The sequence below is a fragment of the Astyanax mexicanus genome, chromosome 25, assembly GCF_023375975.1.
Source record: "Astyanax mexicanus isolate ESR-SI-001 chromosome 25, AstMex3_surface, whole genome shotgun sequence".
NCBI classification, from domain to species: Eukaryota; Metazoa; Chordata; class Actinopteri; order Characiformes; family Acestrorhamphidae; genus Astyanax; species Astyanax mexicanus.
In genome coordinates this window covers 24,542,479-24,566,473 of record NC_064432.1, presented here as the reverse complement: position 1 = coordinate 24,566,473, position 23,995 = coordinate 24,542,479, and the positions used below count along the sequence as shown (strand labels likewise).

The window sequence follows — 23,995 nt, the reverse complement described above, 5'->3', positions numbered from 1 at the left end:
CTCAGAGTTCAAACAGCTACGAGCTTCGGCTGCAATCGCAGAGCGTAAGCCTCTTAGCGACAACAAATCAACAACAATGAAAACAATAAAGCAACACACAAAGCCTGGTGGAGGCTGATTAACACTGAACGCACTCTACGCTCTGCGCTACGCTACGCTACACGATACGGCGGTACAGTGGAGAGCCTGCTGAGTGCGCTCCAGCACTTTACTGAGCGCCAACAAACCACCAGCGCACTTCACGTAGCGTCGTAATTTAGGTCTTTCACAAGTGAAGAACGTTCACCCGGCAAACATTAGCGCCAATCAGGGGGCAGTCGACTAAACAAAAGACAAAAAAGCTGTGTTTTATTTTGTTTTGTTTTGGCGTAGTGTGGCACAATTGAATAATTAAGACGACCAAATCAATCTGGATGAATGGGAATGGATTCATTGGAATCGTTTAGTGTTTTTTGAAGGGATGTTTCCACATTGAACATTCCCTCTTTTTACACTGGAACCCAAAGGGCTTGCATTTGTTTGCACCCACTTGGGTACACCAGTGCACGTTTGCGTATGTCACAATCACCACAATCGCCGTGATCAACCGTCAAACAAATCAGGCCTTCTGAAAATCCAGACCACGCCACACGGTAGGTGGTGCCACGTCTTTCAGATACCGCAACAGGCACTAAAGCTGCATGAACCCAACATATCTGGAGATTTTTCACTACAAAAAGAAGTGTAAATTTTCAAAACTGTAAATCCTTCATTCACTTGAAGTGGTTGGGTTTGAGCTAAGTTTGGTTTGACAAGTGAAGAACATTCAACCAACGAAGATTAACGCCAATCTTGGGGCAATCGACTAAACAAAAGACCAAAAAAGCTCAGTTTTATTTTGTTGTGTTTTAGCATAGCGTGGCGTAGCTTGGCACAATCAAATCATTAGAACGGCCAAATCAATCTGGATAAATGGAAATGGATTCATTAGAATCAATTAGTGTTTTTATAGGGACGTTTCCATGTTGCTCATTCCCTCTTTTTACACTGGGACCCAGAGGTATTCGCACTAAAATGTGCACTCAAAATACTTTAATTTTCCCAAAAATCTTCAGTGCACCTAATAATCCTTATAATGTATGAATTTTACTTGTCTGATTTTAAGGAGCAATCTGGTTTCAAGCCACTCCACTAAAGTACAGCGTTATACAGGAGTTTCAGTTATTTTCAGTAGTATGAGCATTAGCCGCTAAGCGCTAGCCATTCGGCCATTCAGAGTTGGGTTATACATCGGCCTGTAGTCTGCTTCTAACGCTGACTAGCACTTCTGGAGCAGAATTAGCATTAACATTACCTGCTAAGCACTAGCCATTCGGCCACTCAGAGGTGAATATTATTGGCCTATAGCCTACACGCTTACCGTGTTAAAACAAGCTATGTGGGACGAACCGCTAGCTAATATCCTCAGTGTAGCAGTGTAGTGGTTAGCCACTAATGCTAATGCTCCAGCCTTAGTGAAAATCTGGAAATCTAAGCTTGTTGTAAATGAACATAAGTGCTTTACTCACCCAAATAAACAGTTTTCAGGAGAGAAATCTGTCTACTGACTCAATTATATTAGAGTAGACAGGGAGATTGGTGCTTAATAAACAATAATAGGTCTATGCTTCTTCTTCTTGTTGCAATGTTACTTATTATCTTTATTCAGAACAGATCTGGCTCATTTAAACAGCCCTAAAATGTATTAAAAAGCTCAGTTTTAACGCTTGACTTACTAAAAAAATGTTGGGCCGGGTCAGGCTGGATTTTTTGGGTCCGATCTAAGCTCTAGTGAACGCTTGCATACGTTGCAATCACCATGATCACCATGATCACCATTAACCACCAAACAAATCAAATCAGGTCTTCTGCTTGATTATATTAGAGTTGATGGGGAAGTCGGTTATTAATAACCATTGTTCTTAAATAATAGGTCTATGCTTCTTCAGTGTTGCAATGTTATTTGATATCATTCTAAAAACAGATTTCCATCATTAAAAAGTTCAGTTTTAATGCTCTAGTTACTAAAAAATGTTGGGATTATTTAGTAGTCAAGCTCTAAAGGACAGTATACGGGTCGGGTTGGGGACGGGCAGAATGTGCATGGGTTTGGGCAGGATTTTTTGGGCCTGATCTAAGCTCTAGTGCACGCTTGCGTACGTCACAATCGCCCTGATCGCCGTGACCACCATTAACCACCAAACAATACAAATCATGCCTTCTGCTGTTGGTAAAAGACTGAAGAACGGCTGGGCAGAGCGGCGGCGGTGTCAGCTCAGTAATTATTCCATTTGCATTGACATGGATGGACAGGGTTGTCAGATCTCGCCTTTGAATACAAGCCTTTAAAAGAGGTTTTTAGAGCTCCGGCTCTCGCAGCTCCTGCTTCAGAAAATATATCTGGGGCTCTGCAGCCTCTGGCTTCTACTGGAATCCATGCAGGGATCCATGGAGTTGCAGCTCCACCTACTGGCGTTGAGAGGAAGATATCTCTTACATCTCTTCATCCATTTCTCTCTCTCTCTCTCAGGATCTGTAGTTTTTTTGTTTTACTCTCTCGTTGCTGCTGTAGCTGCTGTTGCTGCAGAGGAAGCCGAGAACAGGGCTGTGTAATCAATGAGCCTAATTCAAAGTGAACTGCAGCACAGGGTACAGGAGCACCGCCAACTGGGAGGGTGGGTTTGTGGTTCGGGGGTGATTGGACTGGGTTGGGTTGGTTCAGGAGGTTGATAGACTCAATGTAAATCTAATGACTGTAGAAAGATATGGACAGTATGGTTCCATTCTCTTTCCTTCCATATTGTTGAATTTGCCAGCAGAGTCTTTTGGTAGACTTTTACTTCTCCTCAACCATGCTTTACTGTATGTCTCAGACTGCCTTCATTGAGGTCTAGAGCAGGGATGGCCAATTCGTTTTCACAAGGGGCTACATGAGAAATTGCAACGGTATACACACACACACACACACACACACACTGTAGCGCTATACAGCGTTTATAATAAGCCTTTTTATATAAAGCAAAAACAGTAAATGAAACATTACAATGACTTAATAAAATGTGGTGGGTTATATACAGTGCCTTGCAAAAGTTTTTCTCTCTGTTTCTATTTTCTCTGTCTCTCTCTCTATTTCACTCTCTATTTTCTCTTTCTCTGTTTTTCTCTCTATTTCTCAGTTTCTCTCTCTATTTCTCTGTTTTTCTCTCTATTTCTCTGTCTCTTTCTCTCTATTTCACTCTCTATTTTTCTCTTTCTCTGTTTCTCTCTCTATTTCTGTCTCTTTCTCTCTATTTCACTCTCTATTTTTCTCTATCTCTGTTTCTCTCTCTATTTCTCTGTTTCTTTCTCTCTATTTCACTCTCTATTTTTCTCTTTCTCTGTTTCTCTCTCTATTTCTCTGTTTCTTTCTCTCTATTTCACTCTCTATTTTTCTCTTTCTCTGTTTCTCTCTCTATTTCTCTGTCTCTTTCTCTCTATTTCACTCTCTATTTTTCTCTATCTCTGTTTCTCTCTCTATTTCTCTGTTTCTTTCTCTCTATTTCACTCTCTATTTTTCTCTTTCTCTGTTTCTCTCTCTATTTCTCTGTTTCTCTCTCTATTTCTCTGTCTCTTTCTCTCTATTTCACTCTCTATTTTTCTCTTTCTCTGTTTCTCTCTCTATTTCTCAGTTTCTCTCTCTATTTCTCAGTTTCTCTCTCTATTTCTCAGTTTCTCTCTCTATTTCTCAGTTTCTCTCTCTATTTCTCTGTCTCTTTCTCTCTATTTCACTCTCTATTTTTCTCTTTCTCTGTTTCTCTCTCTATTTCTCTGTCTCTTTCTCTCTATTTCTCTGTTTCTCTCTCTATTTCTCTGTCTCTTTCTCTCTATTTCACTCTCTATTTTTCTCTTTCTCTGTTTCTCTCTCTATTTCTCAGTTTCTCTCTCTATTTCTCAGTTTCTCTCTCTATTTCTCAGTTTCTCTCTCTATTTCTCAGTTTCTCTCTCTATTTCTCTGTCTCTTTCTCTCTATTTCACTCTCTATTTTTCTCTTTCTCTGTTTCTCTCTCTATTTCTCTGTCTCTTTCTCTCTATTTCTCTGTTTCTCTCTCTATTTATATCAGTATTTATATATATATATATACTGGCCCTTCCAATCCTTTAGAGAAGGGGTGGCAGTAGGTGCATGTAAATCATTACATAATATTTAATAAAGAAATATATATTACAGTTATTGTAAACTATAAGCATATATTTGTGGCCCCTGGGCCGTACAATGTCCAGGTCTGGTCTAGAGCAAAAGATGAAGAAGCAAAGGCAAAGAGACGAAGATAGAGGAGGGGGAAAGAAGAAAAAGAAAGAAAGAAAAATCCCTCTCGAATAGACCTGACTCGACTCTAATCAACTCAACTCAACTCAACTCAATAGAAAAGGACAGGACAAGACACAGGACACGAGTGTGTGAGTGACTGCAGGAACAGGTCTCTGAATGCAGCTATTGACTGGAGGACAATCTATTAATTACTGTAACAGGCTCCACTGCGGCACAGGCCATTGTGATGGAAATGACAGCAGGCTGGCAACAGTGCCAACAGCACAGAACCGAGCACAGCTCCCGCGCTGAAGTGGACAGGAAAAAAAGAACCTGAAGAACACGGTTCTCTTAATTGGGCTAAATCTTTACAGAAATATTTATGTGAGACTGTGGAAAACCACGGTTCTTTCAATTGGTGCGAAATTATGTTTGTAAAGACGTGAGAGCATAAAGAACCTTTAAAAGACCTTGTAGACCATTAAAACTTTTTAAAGCTCTACAGAACATGGTTCTTTCATCTGGCTACATAAGCGTGAAGCACCTTTAAAGTTCTGAAGAACATGGTTCTTTTAACTGGTGCAAAATCACATTTGTAAAGACGTGGGAGAGTATAGAAGCTTTTAAAGGTGCGAAAAACATAGTGCTATCAATGTCTATTTTTTATTTGTTTATTAATGATTTTAAATACATATCTTACTTTTGCAACTAGGTCAATGTAGAAGACACTATTCTTAATAATAAAATGTATTTTAAAGGTTTTTTTTTTGTGTGCACATTTATACATGTAATGTCCTGGGGACGGAAATGGTGCCCATTTGGTGGAATTGCTTAAATAAAATGACTAAATAAATGAAATAAGGAGCTAAAGGACAAAAAAGTAAAACAAAAAAAAAACAGTTTACTGCAGCTAAAAGTAGATTTTCCCAAAATCATAGATGAGATATAAGATGGCATATTGCTGGAGAGTGAGTTATAAATTAAAATAATATTTAAATTGGTGTACATCATGTTCGTAAAGAGGTAGAAAATGTAAAAAAAACTCTTAAACACCTAAAAACGAAGTTTTCTTCAACTGGTTTAAATCCAGTTTGTAACATGGATTTGAGGGATGTAGAATAGCATCACTTTTTTTTTTGCTACTAAACTTTATCTTCCTGCTAAATACCATCGCAATTCGACACTACATTCTATGCGCAACTATTTATTTGATGATGAGATACATATCGTCGCTGTCCAATGAAAAACACTTATCTCCAAAACAGCAACTTTACAGGAGAGGGAAAAAACCTTGTAAACTTTCAATGGAAGTCAATGTAAAAACAGTTTATTTCAGGTAATTTTGAAGAGTTTCTATTGGTCCGTTCATCAAGAAATTTTGACACAGTGTAAAAGACAGTTTGTCTGTTCAAATTATGTACTAAACTGAAAATTGACAAAAATGGAGATAAGTGTTTTTCATAGGACAGCGACGATATTTATAACATATTTATTGCATATTTTTAGTTTTTTTTAGTTTTAATAGAACAAAAAGGACCTTACAGGACCTCAGACCAGTCCAGCATGGCGACACGCATTATTGTGCATCATGTAAATGATGTCCAGTATTGTGACGCTAGATCTTTATCTGCTGTATCGCCCACTCTTTGATGTTGATGACACTGATAAGACACATTCGCTTCAATTACTCCGCCCACTCGTCGGATTTCTCTTTTCTCTGGACCAGACGTCAATTGCTGATCTTCCCACAGAGTGGAGCGGAATGAAAGACGTGGGACAGAACCAGACAGTAAAGACAAAAACGTGGATTTTATTCTGAGGCATAAACTCAGTTTAACAAAAACTATTTGGTGATCTCAGATCATCTTCTGAAGTGGTATCGAGTGATATCGGATTTGTATCTGGTTTAACTCCTAAAGTGGTTTAAAAGAACTTCTATTTTATTAAATTTTAGTATATTTTTTATATTTTTGTGTCCCTTTATAAACGATACTTAAAGTATTAAAAGTATGACTGCAATATATTAGGAATTATATTTAAGAATATAACGACGTACTACTTAAGCCCCTAATTGTATAAAGGGGGACAAAAAACATAAAAAATATACTGTACGCAAGTGTATATCTCCTTTTATTTACAAAATTTGAGTAAAATAAAATAAAACTAAAAAAAAAGACACAAAACACTATACCAAACACTAAATTAACCACTTCTGACACCAATCTACCAATTTACTCCTAAACTAATAATTATGAAAGACATAATATACTATATAAGATACTACAATATATTATGTTTTAAAATATTATATCGAATCTAATAAAAAAAAACAGTAATATTTTTTATAATTATTAGTTTAGAAATAAAAATTGGTGTCAGAAGTGGTTAGTTTAGTGCATTGTTTAAACCCCGTCCACAAGAGGTCAGTGTTGTACTGTGTTGTCATTAGATGCTACTCTTCTGATTAGATAAAAAAATATATATGACGGTGTGTTCTTATACTTTTAGACAGTTTTTCTAAAATTTTAACAAACGCAATATATTACCTTGCATTGCATTACATCATCGCGATATACAGCTCTGTAAATCGAGTAAAATAAACGTTTTATTTAGTTTTATTCTATAAAATACAAAGACGCAGAGCTTTCAGACCTTAAATAATGCAAAGAAAACAAGTTCATATTCATAAAGTTTTAAGAGCTCAGAAATCAATATTTGGTGGAATAACCCTGGTTTTTAATCACAGTTTTTATGCATCTTGGCATCATGTTCTCCTCCACCAGTCTTACACACTGCTTTTGGATAACTTTATGCTGCTTTACTCCTGGTGCAAAAATTCAAGCAGTTCAGTTTGGTGGTTTGATGGTTTGTGATCATCCATCTTCCTCTTGATTATATTCCAGAGGTTTTCAATTTGGTAAAATTAAAGAAACTCATCATTTTTAAGAAGTGGTCTCTTATTTTTTTGCTAAGCTGTATTGTATGTAAGAATGTTGTAAGACTCCAGTTACAGCACTGACGTCTCCATGTGTAACAACTGTCTGAATTCAGGTCATACATCCACGCCGTGGCCTTGTGATGCTCGACCTCGTGACCGGAGGGTCGTCGGTTCGAGCTCCTGAACCAACAGAGTGTGCTCCCCTGGCACCGGTGCGAGGGCTCCCCACTGTTCACCAGTGTGTGTTCATGTGTTCACAGTACTGACGGGTTAAAATAAGACGTCAAGACGGTTCAGAGTGACCTAAGGTCCTCGTAAATCTGCTAGTACGACATTGCATATCATGCACTGGTGGTTTTAGGGGCGGGGCCACAGGAGCATTAATGTGATTGGCCCCCTGAAGTGCTCCTGTCCTGTCAATTATCTGTTCTTTGGCTGAAAGCGATGATGAAACTATAGGTGGCGTTAATGACATGAATAGGAATGTCCATATCTGATTAAAGCTTATGATATTTTTTTTATTCTTTGATGGTATAAAAGTATATTCGTTTTTAAAAAATGAATAAAATGCAGGAGTTTTTTTGTCTATGCACAGTAAAAATGCATGTCAAATTTGTTAAAGAGATTTTTACGGAGCTAATTTTGTGTCAAAATATTTTGGTTTTACTCAAAAATATTAAATCTGCACTCAAAATTGCAGATTATACACATATAGAAGCAAAAAAATGAAATGAAACAAAAGCAAGACACGAGATTCGGGATTGCAAAAGGGAAAACCTTCTCAGAAAACCCACAAAAACACAAAAATTAAAGCGAAAGAGGTCAATTTTATCAGACTGTTGCAGCTAAACATGCTAAGCGCTAGCTCTTTAGCCATTGAGAGGTGAGTATTATAGACCTGTAGCCTGCTGCTGCTAACCACAGCTAGCATTGCTGGAGCAGCATTAGCATTAGCAGCTAAGAAATGCTAAGCGCTAGAGGTGAGTATTCTGTATGTAGTCTGCACGCTACGTAGGACGAACTGTTAGCTGATATTGCTGATACCTGGCTTAGCCGCTAATGCTAATGCTCCAGCCTTAGTGCTGGAGAAATATGAGAATCTAATTTTACTGTAATTGCGTGAAAGCGCTTTAATCACCCCAATAAAGAGTTTTCAAAAGAGAAATCTGTGTAGATTAACATTCAGCACTTGTGTAATTTTAAAGAAAATTTAAATATCTACTTCTATTTCTGTCTGTTTTTGCTGTTTAATCAAAAAAAGAGCAGAAATGTTCCAATAAAAGTAACAGTTTATCTTTATACATGCTGTAAATCACTTTGTTTAAGAAATAAAATGAGTATATATAGAGTTAAATGCTCTATGATGTCCTTATTTGTAGTTATTTTCAGTTCAGCACTGCTGTTCATGTTATGAAATCATCCTGCTGCTGTCAGAAATCATCTCTACATGAACGTGAGTCAGATACGTTCTGGAACATAAAGTCACGTTCCTTTACTCAACACTTTCCTCATTCCAGCTTTCTGATACGGGTTACTCAGGGTCATCTGCTCATACGGGTTCCACACAACTCAACAGCCTGTTTTTAGCATTATACAGCTTTCATTTACAGATATTAGCATCTGGACCTGATACACAGTTCAGAAGATACTGTAGCACACATTTTTCTTCTCAGCAAAAGTTGCCCATGTGTGTCGTAAAACTTTGATTATTCAAACAATAAATATCGCTTAATGTCTAAATGCTCAGAATCAGAGCTGTCTATTGGTAAAAACAAGTTACAGTGAAGCTGAGAGAAGATGGAACATCAATCAGAGCCATTAGAGCACAAATATTCTGTATAGAATAGAACGACCTGAAGAAGAAAGTCGTCACTGGTGTACTGAGTTTAACAGATGTCGAACAGATAGGAAAACAAGAAAACCACAGCAGTTGATGACAAAAAACATTGTATAGTTCTGTAAAGAAAGACCCTAAAACAACTTTTTTAAAAACTCCCGACAGCAGGAGTGAAGGCATCATAGTAAAGTTATTGATCATATAATAATCTTCATACTTTCGGCGATCAGGCTTTTCCAGGCTTAATTTCAATCTTAAAATTCATCTATTCTCTCTTGCTTATGGTCGTTCTTCTACTCAAGGTTCTAATCTCATGATTTACATATTGTAGTACTATTGACTGTAAATGTTGTATTTGTATTGTCTATATATTGTATTTAATTAATTTACACTTCTTTAAAAGAGTAGCAATGGTATAAAAATATATAAAATATAATAATATAAAACTTAATGAAAACAAATAAGACAAATACTATAAAATATGCTACTTTTTTCAGACATACAACATACTGACTAACTTACATTAATGGGTTCTCATAGAAAATATAAAAAAAAAAAAAAAAAAAAAAAATGCATCTATATGTTTTGTTTTGTTTTGTTTTGTTTTGTTCCCTGCAGGATGCATTTATCATAACTTTGGCCTCTATTTATCCAGGAGAAACTCAAATAAACCTACACAGAGATTTTTCTTGTTACTGCTGGCTCCTGTTTTAGGCCGGATTGTTTGCTGTAATTTACAGCGTCTGTTAGTCTGAGGCAAAACCCCAACATGAAGCCTGGGAACCCCAGCGCCCCTCAGACAACAGGAGGAGGTGATACAGGTTAATGGAAGCTCTGAATTCATCAAATCACACTGTATCTATCTATATAAAAACATTCAGAACAAACTACTTACTGTAGTATCCATATAAAACTGTGTCTTCAATTTGTCTCCTGGTTTCATTGCTCGCGGCCCAGTCCTGCAAAAAGAGGAAAAAAAAAACAGAAATAAAGACATTTTAGAGCAATTCTTAAGCCTGTTACAATAATTACATTATCAAAATAAAAATACAGATATTATTATTATTACTGATGACCTTAATATCGCACACCTTTCCAACGGCCTAGAAATTAATGTCAACACCACAGCAGCCACCTGTCAACACCCTAGCAATTACTGTCAACACCACAGCAACCACCTGTCAACACCACAGTAACCAACTGCCAACATCATAGCCACCACAGGTCAATACCACAGCAACCACCTGACAACACCCTAGCAATCAACGTCAACACCACAGTATCCACCTATCGACACCAGAGCAACCACCTGTCAACAGCAAAGCAACCACCTGGCAACAGCACAGCAACCACCTGTCAACACTGCAGTAATCACTGGTCAATGCCACAGCAGCAACCACCTGTCAACACCCGAGCAATCACTGTCAACACCACATCAACTAGCTGTCAACACTACAGCAACCACCAGTCAAAATGACAGCAACCACCTATCAACACCCCAGCAATTAATCTCAACACCATAGCAACCACCGGTTACAACAACAGCAACTAGCTGCCAACACCGCAGCATTCACCTGTCAACACCCTAGCAACCAGCTGTCAACACCATAGCAACCACCTGTTGACAGAACAGTGTCCACCTGTCGACAACATGGTGACCACCTGTCAATGGCACAGCAACCACCTGTCAACACCCTAGCAATAGCTTTTGAATGGGATCCCAATTATACACACTAGTAACACACAGCAATCAACATGGGGAACCACAGCAACCACATGTCAACACCCTAGCAATTACTGTCAACACCACAGCAACCACCTACCAACACCACAGCAACCACTGGTCAAATTAACAGCAACCACCTGTCAACACCACAGCAACAACCGGTCAAAAAGAGTTTATTTGTTTTGTCTATGATTATGGTTTACAGCCAATAAAATTTTTTTTAAAAAATCAGTGTCTGAGAAAATTATATAAAAAGACCAATTGGTACTTTTGGTATGCAGTGTGGGCAGTGTGCCAAGTCCTGCTGGAAAATGAAATCTGCATCTCCATAAAAGTTGTCAGTAGCAGAGAGAAGCATGAAGTGCTGTAAGATTTTGCGGGAAAACACTGTTTTCACTGTGCCATGTTTTTTCTTGAAAATCTTACAGCACTTCATCCTTCCCTCTGCTGACAACTTTTATGGTGATGTGGCTTTCATTTTCCAGCAGGACTTGGCACGCTGCCCACCACACTGTATACCAAAAGTAATTTGGGATCTTTATTAATGGTGTTTCACAGTGATATCGTGATATCCAACAGCTTTATCGTGTAGCACCTGTGCAATATGCATCTGTACACTCATACATGACTGCAGACACAATGCAGCAGCGAGACTGACGGATGACCCGGTACAGGCTTCATATTGGGTGGTGTATGAGGTTTATATGGAGGTGTATATGGAGGTGTATATGAGGCTCAGTGAGGGTGGTGGTGGTGTGGTTTTTCCGCAGGCTGCAGCGCCGGTGATGGAGACTCTATCAGAAACGTGACCTGACAGGTTGATGACTCACAGCTTCTTAAAGCGGATCCAAATGCCAGAGTGAATTGGCGTCTACCTCGCCGCCGTAAATCACTGCGTTCTGATGCCCTCCTCGCCGGCCGCCAACCCGCCGGTCCCGCGCCTCGCGTCTCCATTCTTCCCAAAGATCACATTCTTAATTGGTACACGAGCCGGGAAATAACCTCCGTCCCTCGCCGCGATCCTGCCGACCCCATAAATAATTACTCCACGCTGCTCCATCGCCAACTCTGCTCCAGACTAATTATTCTAAAAAAACTACGGCCTTATGAAATATTAACGTCTTCACCTTCACTGCCTCGCTATTGTGGCACAGATACTCGAGAAGATGGTACCTGACGTTCACTACATTCTTCAATACTAAAAAAATACAACCTGTAGAGCATTCCATCCTGATTTACATTAACATTTGATTTTACCAAATTAAAAAAAACTCTGGAATATAATCAAGAGGAAGATGGATGATCACAAGCCATCAAACCACCAAATTAAACTGTTTGAATTTTTCACCAGGAGTAAAGCAGCATAAAGTTATCCAAAAGCAGTGTGTAAGACTGGTGGAGGAAGAGAACATGATGCCAAGATGCATGAAAAAAAACTGTGATTAAAAACCACCAGGGTTATTCCACCAAATATTGATTTCTGACTCTTAAATCTTTATGAATATGGTTATATAGTTTTCTTTGCAACTTTGATTACTATTGGTTTACTTGGTCCCACGAAAATTACACAATATAAGAAGAAATCGGACTTCAACCAGCTATTTAGTAGTATTTAAACAATTGACCTTAAATAGAGATAGGTAAATAACTATAAACAGTCCTAAAATACATGCATTAAATACATTACAATTAGCTTTCAAGCTACAGTTTTAATATATATTAAACAGGGCCATAAATCATAGTTAATGTTTTTGAAGTTTTTTTGCACCTTGTCTCCAGAGTTTTGAGGAGTTTTATCTCTTGTGCTGAATAAATGATTCTGTACTCAGGACTGATTCTGGGCTCATCTGGGGGACAAGAGGACATTTTTCCTAGCTGTGGATGGATTGCGCAATTCCATTTGATTCTTTCTGAGTGAATAATTGCTGTTTGCTTTTGTTTTTCTAATGTACTCGTATAAAAACACTTGTATGGTGAGGAAAAGCAGCAGGAGCTCTTCAGATAAAGTGCTGTTCTAATGTTTCCCCAGGCAGGACAGCTTGAGACAAGTGTTTGACTCCACAGAGCTTAATTACTATTACTCCAGTGTATTAGCTTGTTATGCTAACTGGTTAGCGTTAGCAAGAGAGCTTTGAAAGTCAGTAAACTTACCAACACCAAAGCAACCAACTGAGAAACCCACTAGATCAACCTCTCAGTGACAATCAAACACTGCAAACCACTGGAGATACCACAGCGACCACCCAACAACACAACAGAAACCACCTCATCTACCACAGTGATCCCACAGTAAAAATACATCAAACATTTAGCAACATCATAAACAGTATTATTCAGAGACAACACCACAGAAACCACATGGCTACCACAGCAACCACTTAGCAACAGTATAGCGACTAACTGGCAAAATGGTAACAAACTACCAGGCCACAATAGCGACAATCTAGCAGAACTATAGCTACCACTCATGAAGACCATAGAAACAACCTCACTACCACAGCAACCACCTAGCAACCCCACAGCAAGCATCTGGGAACCCACTAGATCAACCACTTAGTGACCACCAAACACTGCAAACCACTGGAGATACCACAGCAACCAGCCAACAACCCAAAAGAAACCACCTTGGATACCATAGTGATCCCAAAGTAAAATACAGCAAACACTGAACAACATCATAAACAGACAACCACTCAGAGACAACCACTCAGTGACACCACAGAAACCACATGGGCTACCATAGCAACCACCTAGCAAAAAATGTACAGTATCAACGCCATAGAAAGCTCCTATAAAATAAGATAATGACCACCTAGCAACAGCACCATAAAAGGTCATTTAAAAAGCAGTTTATTATGTAAGTTTTCACACTTTTATGTGTTTTGATACGCAAGTATTTCTTCAGTGAAGTTGAAGGACTATTTGTTTTCAGACCTCAGCTTTCACACAGCATCCAGCTTTCACAATATATCTCTCGCGTTTCTGGCCTAACTAGCCGCGCTAGCTAACGTTAGTGCAAACACCAAAGCCTGCTGTGTTCAAACAGCTCGTCCAGCGCCGACCCGTCAATCCGAACCATCACCTGAGACCAGGCCGCCTGAAGCCAGAGGTCTGTTAGAAAATAACACAGATGATCTGATGTAATAACGTCTCCTCCCCCGCAGTACGTCTTCATTAGGAATTCTGGGTAAGAGACAGAGACAGAAAGAGCGAATCGTACGGCCTACGGACCCGTCAATCACTGCGCTAATCTCTTTACAGGAGAACCGGCGCCGGTAACCCACGCAGGCCTCGGCGTATATACTGCAGATATATATAAAACACAGCTCTGATCTAAACATCAGAAACACGGATTAACACTACCAAAAACATGCAACCAGCTACGCCATAATCTACTCATGCATCATCTGTGTTTATTCAGGAGCTAAAGACTCAACAAAAGCAAACTCTTTTCTTTATACAAACTGTAGGAGTCCGTATCTGGTGCTGAAAAAACAATTACACAGAGTGTTCTTTCAAAATGACATCTCCAAAAAGAAAAGGCTATGTTTGTGTTCACACTAGCATTTTTAATACAGTAAAAACAAATTCTGGTTCGTTTTCAATCAGAGGCAAGACCAAGACAAGACATGACAAGACCCAGAGTCAGACCACACAGATTAACACACTGAAAATAAAAGTCTAAGGCCATGTTCACACTTCTAAAGTTCTTCTAAAAGTCCTCTTTAAAGTAGACAATTGTGTTCACATTCACACTTGTAAAGCAGTAAAATCAGATTGTGGTTTGTTTTCAATTCAGGTCAGATTAAAACCAAACCAGACCAAGACTAAAGCCCAAGACCAAACCCAAGACCAAACCCAAGACTAAAGCCCAAGACCAAACCCAAGACCAAACCCAAGACCAAACCCAAGACCAAACCCAAGACCAAACCCAAGACCAAACCCAAGACCAAAGCCAAAGTCAAGACCCCAGACCCAAAGCAAGACTAACATAAAAGCCAAATCCAAGACCAAAGCCAAGACCCAAGACTCCGACCAAGACCAAGGTCAAATCCAAAGCCAACACCCAAGACCCAGACAAGACCAGATTCAGCAAGACCCAGACTCAGAACAAGACCAAGGTCAAACCCAAGACATAGAACAAGACCAAGACCCAAGACCAGCGCCAAAGCCAAATTAACCCAAGAGCAAAGCCAAGACCTAAGACTCAGCGCAAGACCTAGAGCAAGACCAAGACTTAAAGCCAAGACCCAGACCAAGACTAAGAGCAAGACCAATTAAAACAGACCTAGACCAGACCCAGACACAAAACACAGAGTAATACCAGAACAGACCCAAACCAATTCACAGACCAATCCAAACCACAGCTCCTAAAATTTCCACAATATTACATTTAAATAGTTTGTGTTCATTGCATGTTTAGCCTGCAGCAAATACTCTAATGATGCCATTTAATTATGAGTAATAACAATAATAAATGGCTCAGGAACCCAATCTGACTCAACAAGTACTCTCTTGCTACAAAGCGTTCTTTAAACGAAACCAAGAACTTTTATAGATTGATGAATAAAAATATAGATTTATATAAGATATGTGAAAAAGAGTATCTTTAAATCCATGTCTTTAGATTTTATAGGGAAACAAAAATGGTCTTTTCTGTTTCTTCACTCAAAAAAACTCTTGTTGAATGAATAATTTACAGAGTGTAAATTATACACGGTCTGAATGCGTCTCTATAACTTTCATTTCTGTCAATATTTCATTAGAGCTTAGTGTCTGATCCAGAACTCACATCTGTCCAGGTCTTCTTCTTTTTGATGAGGTCAGAATTCTGGCTTGACCTCTCGGAGCTGACCGGTCCCCGTGCTGATCATTACCGTAACTCACTCAAAAACTCGGACAGGAGACGCTCTCCCACTTCCTTCCTTCCGTCTCACAGAAATATCACCTGAACTTCATCAAGTCCGTTCTGAGGTATCCCATCACTTTTGACTGAAATTTCTACAAATGCATTCTGTAAACCACCAGCCTGATATTGTATAGATACCATCTAATTCCACCAGAACAGCTTGGACCTAGTGCTGGGCGGTATGACCAAAAATGCATATCACAATATTTTTTAAGATTCTGAAAGTTTCACTGTATTTTTTATTATTATTTATTTACATATTTATATATTTTGCATGACTGTTCTTTAATATAGGTCTGTGACTTACTGTGCTGTTAGGAGTACATATAATATAAAACATTAAGGCTTTAAATTAAGGCTTTGATTACTATGGGGTTTACTTTGTCGCACAAAATATATACACAATATATGAGGTAATTAAACTTCATTAGCAGAAAAAAACAGCTAAAGAATGTAAACAATGGACCTTAAAAAAGAGATAGGCCAACAGCTTTAACAAGACTTTCCCTTGCAAAACAAAATATTTTAATAAATATTTTAAGCCATTAGCTGCCTTACAGTATTAAAATCAGCCATAATTGCCTTGTTCCTCTAGTTAACAAATACATTCAATTCAGTGTGTATTAATATTATCTTTCAGGCTACAGTATTAATATATTTAAACAGGTCTATAGTTACTGCTCACCTCGTATCCTCAAGATTTAGGGAGTTCTAGCACACCAGCTACCGGCTTCATCCAACATCACTATCATAGCATTAGCAAACCGGCTACCGGCCTCGTCCAACATCACTACCACAGTGTTAGCATAGCATAGGCTACTGGCCTTACCAGGCAGGTCCCAGAAAATCCTCTTAACCCCCCACAGACCAATTTTAACAAACATAATGGACCCAAAGCTTGCTATTTACACAAATGTAGAGCCAATCAGCAGATCCCTATGTCATTAAGCCCTCCCACCTGATAGTTTTGTTGGCTCTTTAGGAGAATAAATTAGCCCTCCGTTTTTCACCACGACTCCATTCCTACATTAATAACTTCAACAGTTTAATACCTTCCATTATACAGTCTAATGTGCTGAGAGCCGTGATCCGCGGCGAGCCATTACCCTGCCCTATCCCCGCCATCTCCATCCAGCACTTAACGCTCATCAGCCTCGGAGATGTTGACCTTATTTGCGAGAATGATGATACCTTGTAAGTGCCGTTCGGGTACTTCATGAAGGACACTAGAAAGATGTCCACGGGGAGAAGAGCCGAGGTGATGAGAGCGACGGACAGAGCGCATATCGCCGTGATGGTGGAGATAACCTCGCTCTCCTGCCGGCTCTGGTATTTCCGGATGTAGACCCAGCAGAACACCAGGATGGCCTGGAAGAGAGCATCTCAAAAAATTAGAATATCATAGAAAACTTACTTTATTTCAGTAATTCAGTTCAAACTTCAGTTCGAACCTGAATCAGTTTCTCTGATTTTGCTATTTATAGGTTTATGTTTGAGTACAATTATCATTGTTGTTTTATTCTATAAACTACAGACAACATTTCTCCCAAATTCCAAATAAAAATATTCTCATTTAGAGCATTTATTTACAGAAAATGAGAAATGACTGAAATAACAAAAATGATGCAGAGCTTCCAGTTCAGAAATCATTATTTGGTGGAATAACTCTGGTTTTTAATCACAGTTTTTTTTCATGCATCTTGGCATCATGTTCTCCTCCACCAGTCTTACACACTGCTTTTGGATAACTTTATGGTGTAAACATTCAAGCAGTTCAGTTTGGTGGTTTGATGGTTTGTGATCATCCATCTTCCTCTTGATTATATTCCAGAGGTTTTTAATTTGGTACAATCAAACAAACTTATATTCAAAAAAATGTATCAAACATATCAAACAAGCATATTATATAGATGTTTTAAACACAAAGTGTTTTATTTTAAGCGTTTATTTCTTTTATTGTTGATGATTATTATTGGCTTACAGCCAATGAAAACCCAAAAGTCTCAGAAAATTGGAATATTATATAAGAACAATTGGTACTTTTGGCAGTGTGGGCAGTGCGCCAAGTCCTGCTGGAAAATGAAATCCGCATCTCCATAAAGTTTGTCAGCAGAGGGAAGCTGATGAAGTGTTGTAAGATTTTCTGTGAAAATTCCATTGGTTTCCAAATGAAATGTAAAATTTACTGATGATCAGTGACGGTTTGGAGAGACATGTCTGTCATCTGCTGGTGTTGATCCACTGTGTTTTATTATCAAGTCTAAAATCTTACAGCACTTCATGCTTCCCTCTGCTGATTAACTTTTTAATCAGAGCTGCTCACGTGCCACACAAGTTCATGATCACAGTAAAACATTTTGTGAACTCTGCATAAACCCGACCAGAATTTCCTGTTTTTTTTTGTTTGTTTGCTTGTTTTCATTTTTACAACAGGAAGATCTGTTAAACTGGTGCAGATTTACAGAAGCTCTCAAATGTTTAAGCTTCTTAAATATGATGATGCTTGAGTGACCATTCGCTGGTAACGCAGTTTAATATCTAATTTCAACATAAAACACGATAAAATAAGATTTTGGACCTCACTAATCTACCTCACTCTATCCTCACCACCGACCTTACTCTTATTACAATACTAATCTACCTTACTACTGTACTTCACTACTAGACATTACCCTAGCCTCAATACTATAGCATATTAGTATACACCACTCTACCCTAACTACCCCACTACTGTACTTCACTACTATATATCACCACTATAACTTATTACTATACCTTATTACTACACTTTAATCTACCCTCACTACTATACCTCACTACTATACCTCACTACTAGGGGTGGGCGATATGTCTCTAAAATAATATCACGATATTTCAGGGTATTTTTGTGATAACGATATACTTGGCGATATAGGAAAACAGAAAAATAATTAATTAATTTCAGGAATGTAGTATAATAGTATAACAGTATAATCATAATGTGGCAAAATAAATAATATAGCATAAAATAATATAATGCAGCAAAAAATATCGCAGTATATTTAGTGCATGCATATAAACTGCAAACTACAACAATTATACAATAAATACACCTAAAGCGTCACAGTAAATAATAGACTACTTTTAAGACAGAACAGCCCTATTATCACGATATGGATTTTTAATATCATGATATTTCTGTTTCACGATATATTGTCTATGATATAATATTGCCCACCCCTACTCACTACTATACCTCATTACTATACTTATAAATATGTCCTACTTTATCCTCACTATTATACGTCTCTCACTACTATACCACACCCTACCTCCCTCTACCATCACTACTGTACCTCTCTCACTAATATACCTTACTAATAAAACAATACAAAAAGCTTTAAAAAAAATCATCGCAATTCACACTTATATCAGAATATCCAAGAGCGATTTCACACATAGTAGGTTTTTCTTTATATCCATCACACCTACTGCACAATATATTAAAAATATGATTTGTTGCCATTCACAAAAACTAAGAAAAAGGACTTGAAATGTCCTAATCAAGCTCAAAGCCACCGATTTCATCCAAATATTTCAATCTTTTGATTGTTATTCAGCCGGACACGCCGGTTTACTCTATCAGAACCTCAGGGACCGAATTCTCAAGACGGGCCGTTTCATTAAAAGCGCAATTAAAGGTTCGGACAGGTCCAGATCAGCAAGGTCATATTCCAGGCACAGCACCCCCCTCCCCGTACGCAGCGAGGACACTGCTAAAACCTGCAGCCGCCGATCAGGAGCTGCTGTTTTCAGACAGGATCAATTAACAGCCCTACATCCCTAATCCTCGGCTCAGCGGGTTGCCAGATCATGACATAACGCTGCGCATGTAAACGAAGGCTAAAAGCGGAGAGCGCGGCTAAAGAGGGGAAAAGTTCAGCACATATTTACCTTCCTGTTTAAGTTTCCCTCTGACTGAGGAGAGCTGGGGCTGCTAGAATTAATATATTAATAATATTACTTTTTTATTTTATTTGGCTATTTAACACCATTTGTTCTTGATTAGGGCTGTAACAAAATATCGATATATCAAATTATCGCAATATTATGTTTTACAACTAGCCCTGTCACGATAAATACATTATCGATTTATCATACAACAAAAGGACATTACCTCAATAATATTTAATAATAATGGTGATGTTGTATATTGTGTAAAAAAATATTTTGTTATTTTGTTTTTTGTTATTATGATATGAGTACATGAGTTATTATATTGTTCAGTAGTGGTGAAGGATATGGGCAAAAATCTACTATGTGTGGAAACGCTGTTGGATATCCTGATTTCTGTGAATTTGTTTAAGCTCCTCAACGTTTTTTTCCAGTAAGGGTGACAATTTTTACACAAAAAAACTCTTGTTTGTGATATTCTTAAAGGTAGTTTACTCTCACTTACTCTAAATAATTATCAGTCGATCTCAGTCACCCTTTCTTCTTCTCAGACACCCTTACATACTCTCAGTTACTCTCAGACACCCTTTCTTACTCTCAGTTCCCTTCAGTCACCCTTACTCACCCTTACTTACTCTCAGTCACTCTTAGACACCCTTTCTTACTCTCAGTCACTCTCAGACACTCTGTCTTACTCTCACTTCTTCTCAGACACCCTTACTTACACTCAGTTACTCTCAGACACCCTTACTTACTCTCAGTTACTCTCAGACACTCTTACGTACACTCCGTTACTCTCAGACACCCTTACATACTCTCAGTTACTCTCAGACACCCTTTCTTACTCTCAGTTCCCTTCAGTCACCCTTACTCACTCTTAGTTACTCTCAGTCACCCTAACTTACTCTCAGTTACTCTCAGACACCCTTACGTACACTCCATTACTCTCAGACACCCTTACTTACTCTCAGACACTCTTACGTACACTCCGTTACTCTCAGACACCCTTACATACTCTCAGTTACTCTCAGACACCCTTTCTTACTCTCAGTTCCCTTCAGTCACCCTTACTCACTCTTAGTTACTCTCAGTCACCCTAACTAAATCTCAGTTACTCTCAGACACCCTTACTTACTCTCAGTCACTCTTAGACACCCTTTCTTACTCTCAGTCACTCTTAGACACCCTTTCTTACTCTCAGTCACTCTCAGACACTCTGTCTTACTCTCACTTCTTCTCAGTCACCCTTACTTACACTCAGTTGCTCTCAGACACCCTTACTTACACTCCATTACTCTCAGACACCCTTTCTTACTTTCAGTTACTCTCAGACACCCTTACGTACACTCCATTACTCTCAGACACCCTTTCTTACTTTCAGTTACTCTCAGTCACCCTTACTTACACTCAGTTACTCTCAGACACCCTTACGTACACTCTAGGGGTGTCACGATTCTCTAAATCCTCGATTCGATTTCATTTTCGATTTGAGGGTCACGATTCGATTCGATTCTCGATTTTCTTGTTTTTTTTTCTTGTTATTATTTTATGCCTCATAAAATTTAAATAATATATTTATTATTATTATTATTATTATAAATATTATAAATATTATTATTATTATTTATTAAGATATATATGGTAATGCCATCTAGTGACTTTTTTTGGTAGCAACAGTGTGCACTATTAAAACAAGCAGTTTATCAGAGCTGTGTGTGGATGGCTGGTGAAACTGCTCATTACATGAAGCTGCAGTTCTTCATCCAACCACTAGCAGCAGCAGCACAAGCCCCGCTCTCTTCACTCAGTCACTACTTCAGTACAGCCCAGCCACGGGCTACAGAGCTCAGCCAGTCCGTTTTTACTGTTTCTGTAAAGAAATAAAGGTTTTAACCCCACTAACCGGATAATACAGCTCACTACAGTTCATCTTTCAGCCCAAGCAGCTAACAGCAGCAGGTTAGAACAGCCGACACGGAGGCACTGCTGGGAATACATTATAAACAGGTCAGTTAGCGCGCTGCTAACCTCAGGATGTTTATAACTACGGAGTTTAGTGGACACACCACGGCCGCCAGGTAAGTCTTTTAAAGGCTACTGAAGACTATTAAAGGCTATTAGAGTGTAACCCCTGGCTCCCAGGGGTTACAAGAGGTTATTGAAAGCATTATTGGGGGGCAGAAATCAGTACAGGCTGGTTAGATAAGTGATGTGGGTATTGTCTTATAAATATTTACACATAACTTATATCTCTCCTGAAAAGCTTTTATTTTAGTCAGAAACACGCTTGTGTTTACTTTATCTGAGAGAAAGATGTTTTTTTAATTCAATGGAAAGCAACAGGTGTAGTCAATTATAAGTTTAAGATTTTTAATCCACCTCACTGTGATCTATAGTCAGTGTTCTCAAGTCACACTGACACACGCATTTCAGCGAGTTCACACGCTCTCACCTGCGCGCACCCACCCCTCCGTTAGATACAGATACAAAACCTGCGCGCCCAACCCCCGCCCCCCCTCCCCCGTTGGACAGATAAAAACAGTGATCACACTCCCGCCGACTGCGCTCATGCAGTGGCTATCTCTATTTAAATGAATAGGATGCGCTGTGTTGGTGCCGCGCCATTTGCGTAGCGCGCTGCGCTATTTGCGTAGCGCGCGCGGGAGGGATCGTCGATCCTCTTTTTGACTTCGATACTCGAGATCGTGACCTCATTTCGATTCGATTTCGATAAAATATCGAGATCGTGACACCCCTAGTACACTCCATTACTCTCAGACACCCTTTCTTACTTTCAGTTACTCTCAGACACCCTTACTTACTCTCAGTTACTCTCAGACACCCTTTCTTACTCTCACTTGCTCTCAGTAACACTGAGTTATTCTTAAACATTCTCAGTTACCCTTAGACACCCTTTCTTACTCTCAGTTCCCTTCAGTCACCCTTACTCACTCTTAGTTACTCTCAGTCACCCTAACTAAATCTCAGTTACTCTCAGACACCCTTTCTTACTCTCAGTTCCCTTCAGTCACCCTTACTCACTCTTAGTTACTCTCAGTCACCCTAACTAAATCTCAGTTACTCTCAGACACCCTTTCTTACTCTCAGTTACTCTCACACACTCACCCTTACTTTGTCTCAGTCACTCTTAGACACCCTTACTTACTCTCAGTCACTCTCAGTTACACTTAATCACCTTTGCTTACTCTTAGTTACTCTTACTTACTCTCAGTCACCCTTATTTACTCATAGTTACTCTCAGTAACTCTCAGTACCTTTCAGTCACTATCAGACACCCTTTCTTACTCTCAGTTACTCTCAGTCAACCTTATTAACTCACAGTTACTCTCAGTAACTCTCTGTTATTGCCTGTTACTCGCGGTTACTCTGAGCTGAGCCCCGCAGGTGCAGTTAGTTAGTTATATCTCAGTAAAGCCCCGCAGTAAAGCCCCGCAGCGCGCGGTGTTTTGCGGGGTGTTGCGGGTTTTCTCTCTTACCAGCAGTATGAGGGTAAATATGGACCAGCCGAGCACAGACTCCCCCAGCACCGCCACCGCCATCTCTACACTTCCTGCAACAACCCGCACCCGCACACCACGTGACCCCAAAAAAACAGCGCGTCACCGCGCGTCACCGGACGCGTCACACCTCGCGCAAAAACAACACGCGCAGCTCCTTATCTAATAATAATAATACTTATTATTATAACATTAATTACAGTAAACTACAGTAAATTAACAATAAAACATTTATTTAAACAACATATAAACATATAAAAACAACAATACTCATTTTATTCCTCTTTATTACAATAGAAATGTATAATAATAATAAAAAATAAGGATTAATAAGTATCATATAATTTCCTATATTTCACGTTTACATGCATTTACTACTTACTACTGTATAAAACAAGCAGAACAGGAATTTTAATAGAGATATATAGTATAGATAAAATATATATATATATATATGCAATATATTTTAAAAAATGAATAAAAAACTAAGAAAAATAGGAATATTGGCTAATTTATATATTTATTTATTTATATTTATTTAAATACAAACTAAAAATAATATATACTAGTATTTTTGATATGTGCACATTATATACAATAAACATCTATGTATCTATCAAAAAAAAATTTAAATAAAAAAAATAATTCGCAAAATCAAGTTAAATGAAACTGTTAAATAATAAAAAGAAACTAAATAAGAAAATGTAAAAAATACATAAAATCTATATTATTATTATTAATATACGTTTTACATTATAATTAAATGAATAAATACATACATTGGTATGTGTATATTTTCCTCTTATTATTTCTGATAGAGAAACGTTT

The 23,995-nt window shown here is 38.4% G+C and overlaps 1 protein-coding gene across 1 annotated transcript in view; it reads right to left on the bottom strand.

Moving 5' to 3' along the window:
- lmbrd1 (LMBR1 domain containing 1) overlaps positions 1–23,233 on the bottom strand; it is a 145,736-nt gene extending 122,503 nt beyond the window's left edge. The window contains exons 1-3 of the mRNA XM_022681564.2: positions 23,147–23,233; positions 16,908–17,084; positions 9,977–10,040 (exon numbers count right to left, since the gene is read on the bottom strand). Of these exons, the coding sequence (XP_022537285.2) occupies positions 9,977–10,040; positions 16,908–17,084; positions 23,147–23,209 (304 nt within the window). The 5' untranslated portion in view covers positions 23,210–23,233. The remainder of the gene's footprint in view (positions 1–9,976; positions 10,041–16,907; positions 17,085–23,146) is intronic.
- Between the last annotated feature and the right edge of the window lie 762 nt (positions 23,234–23,995).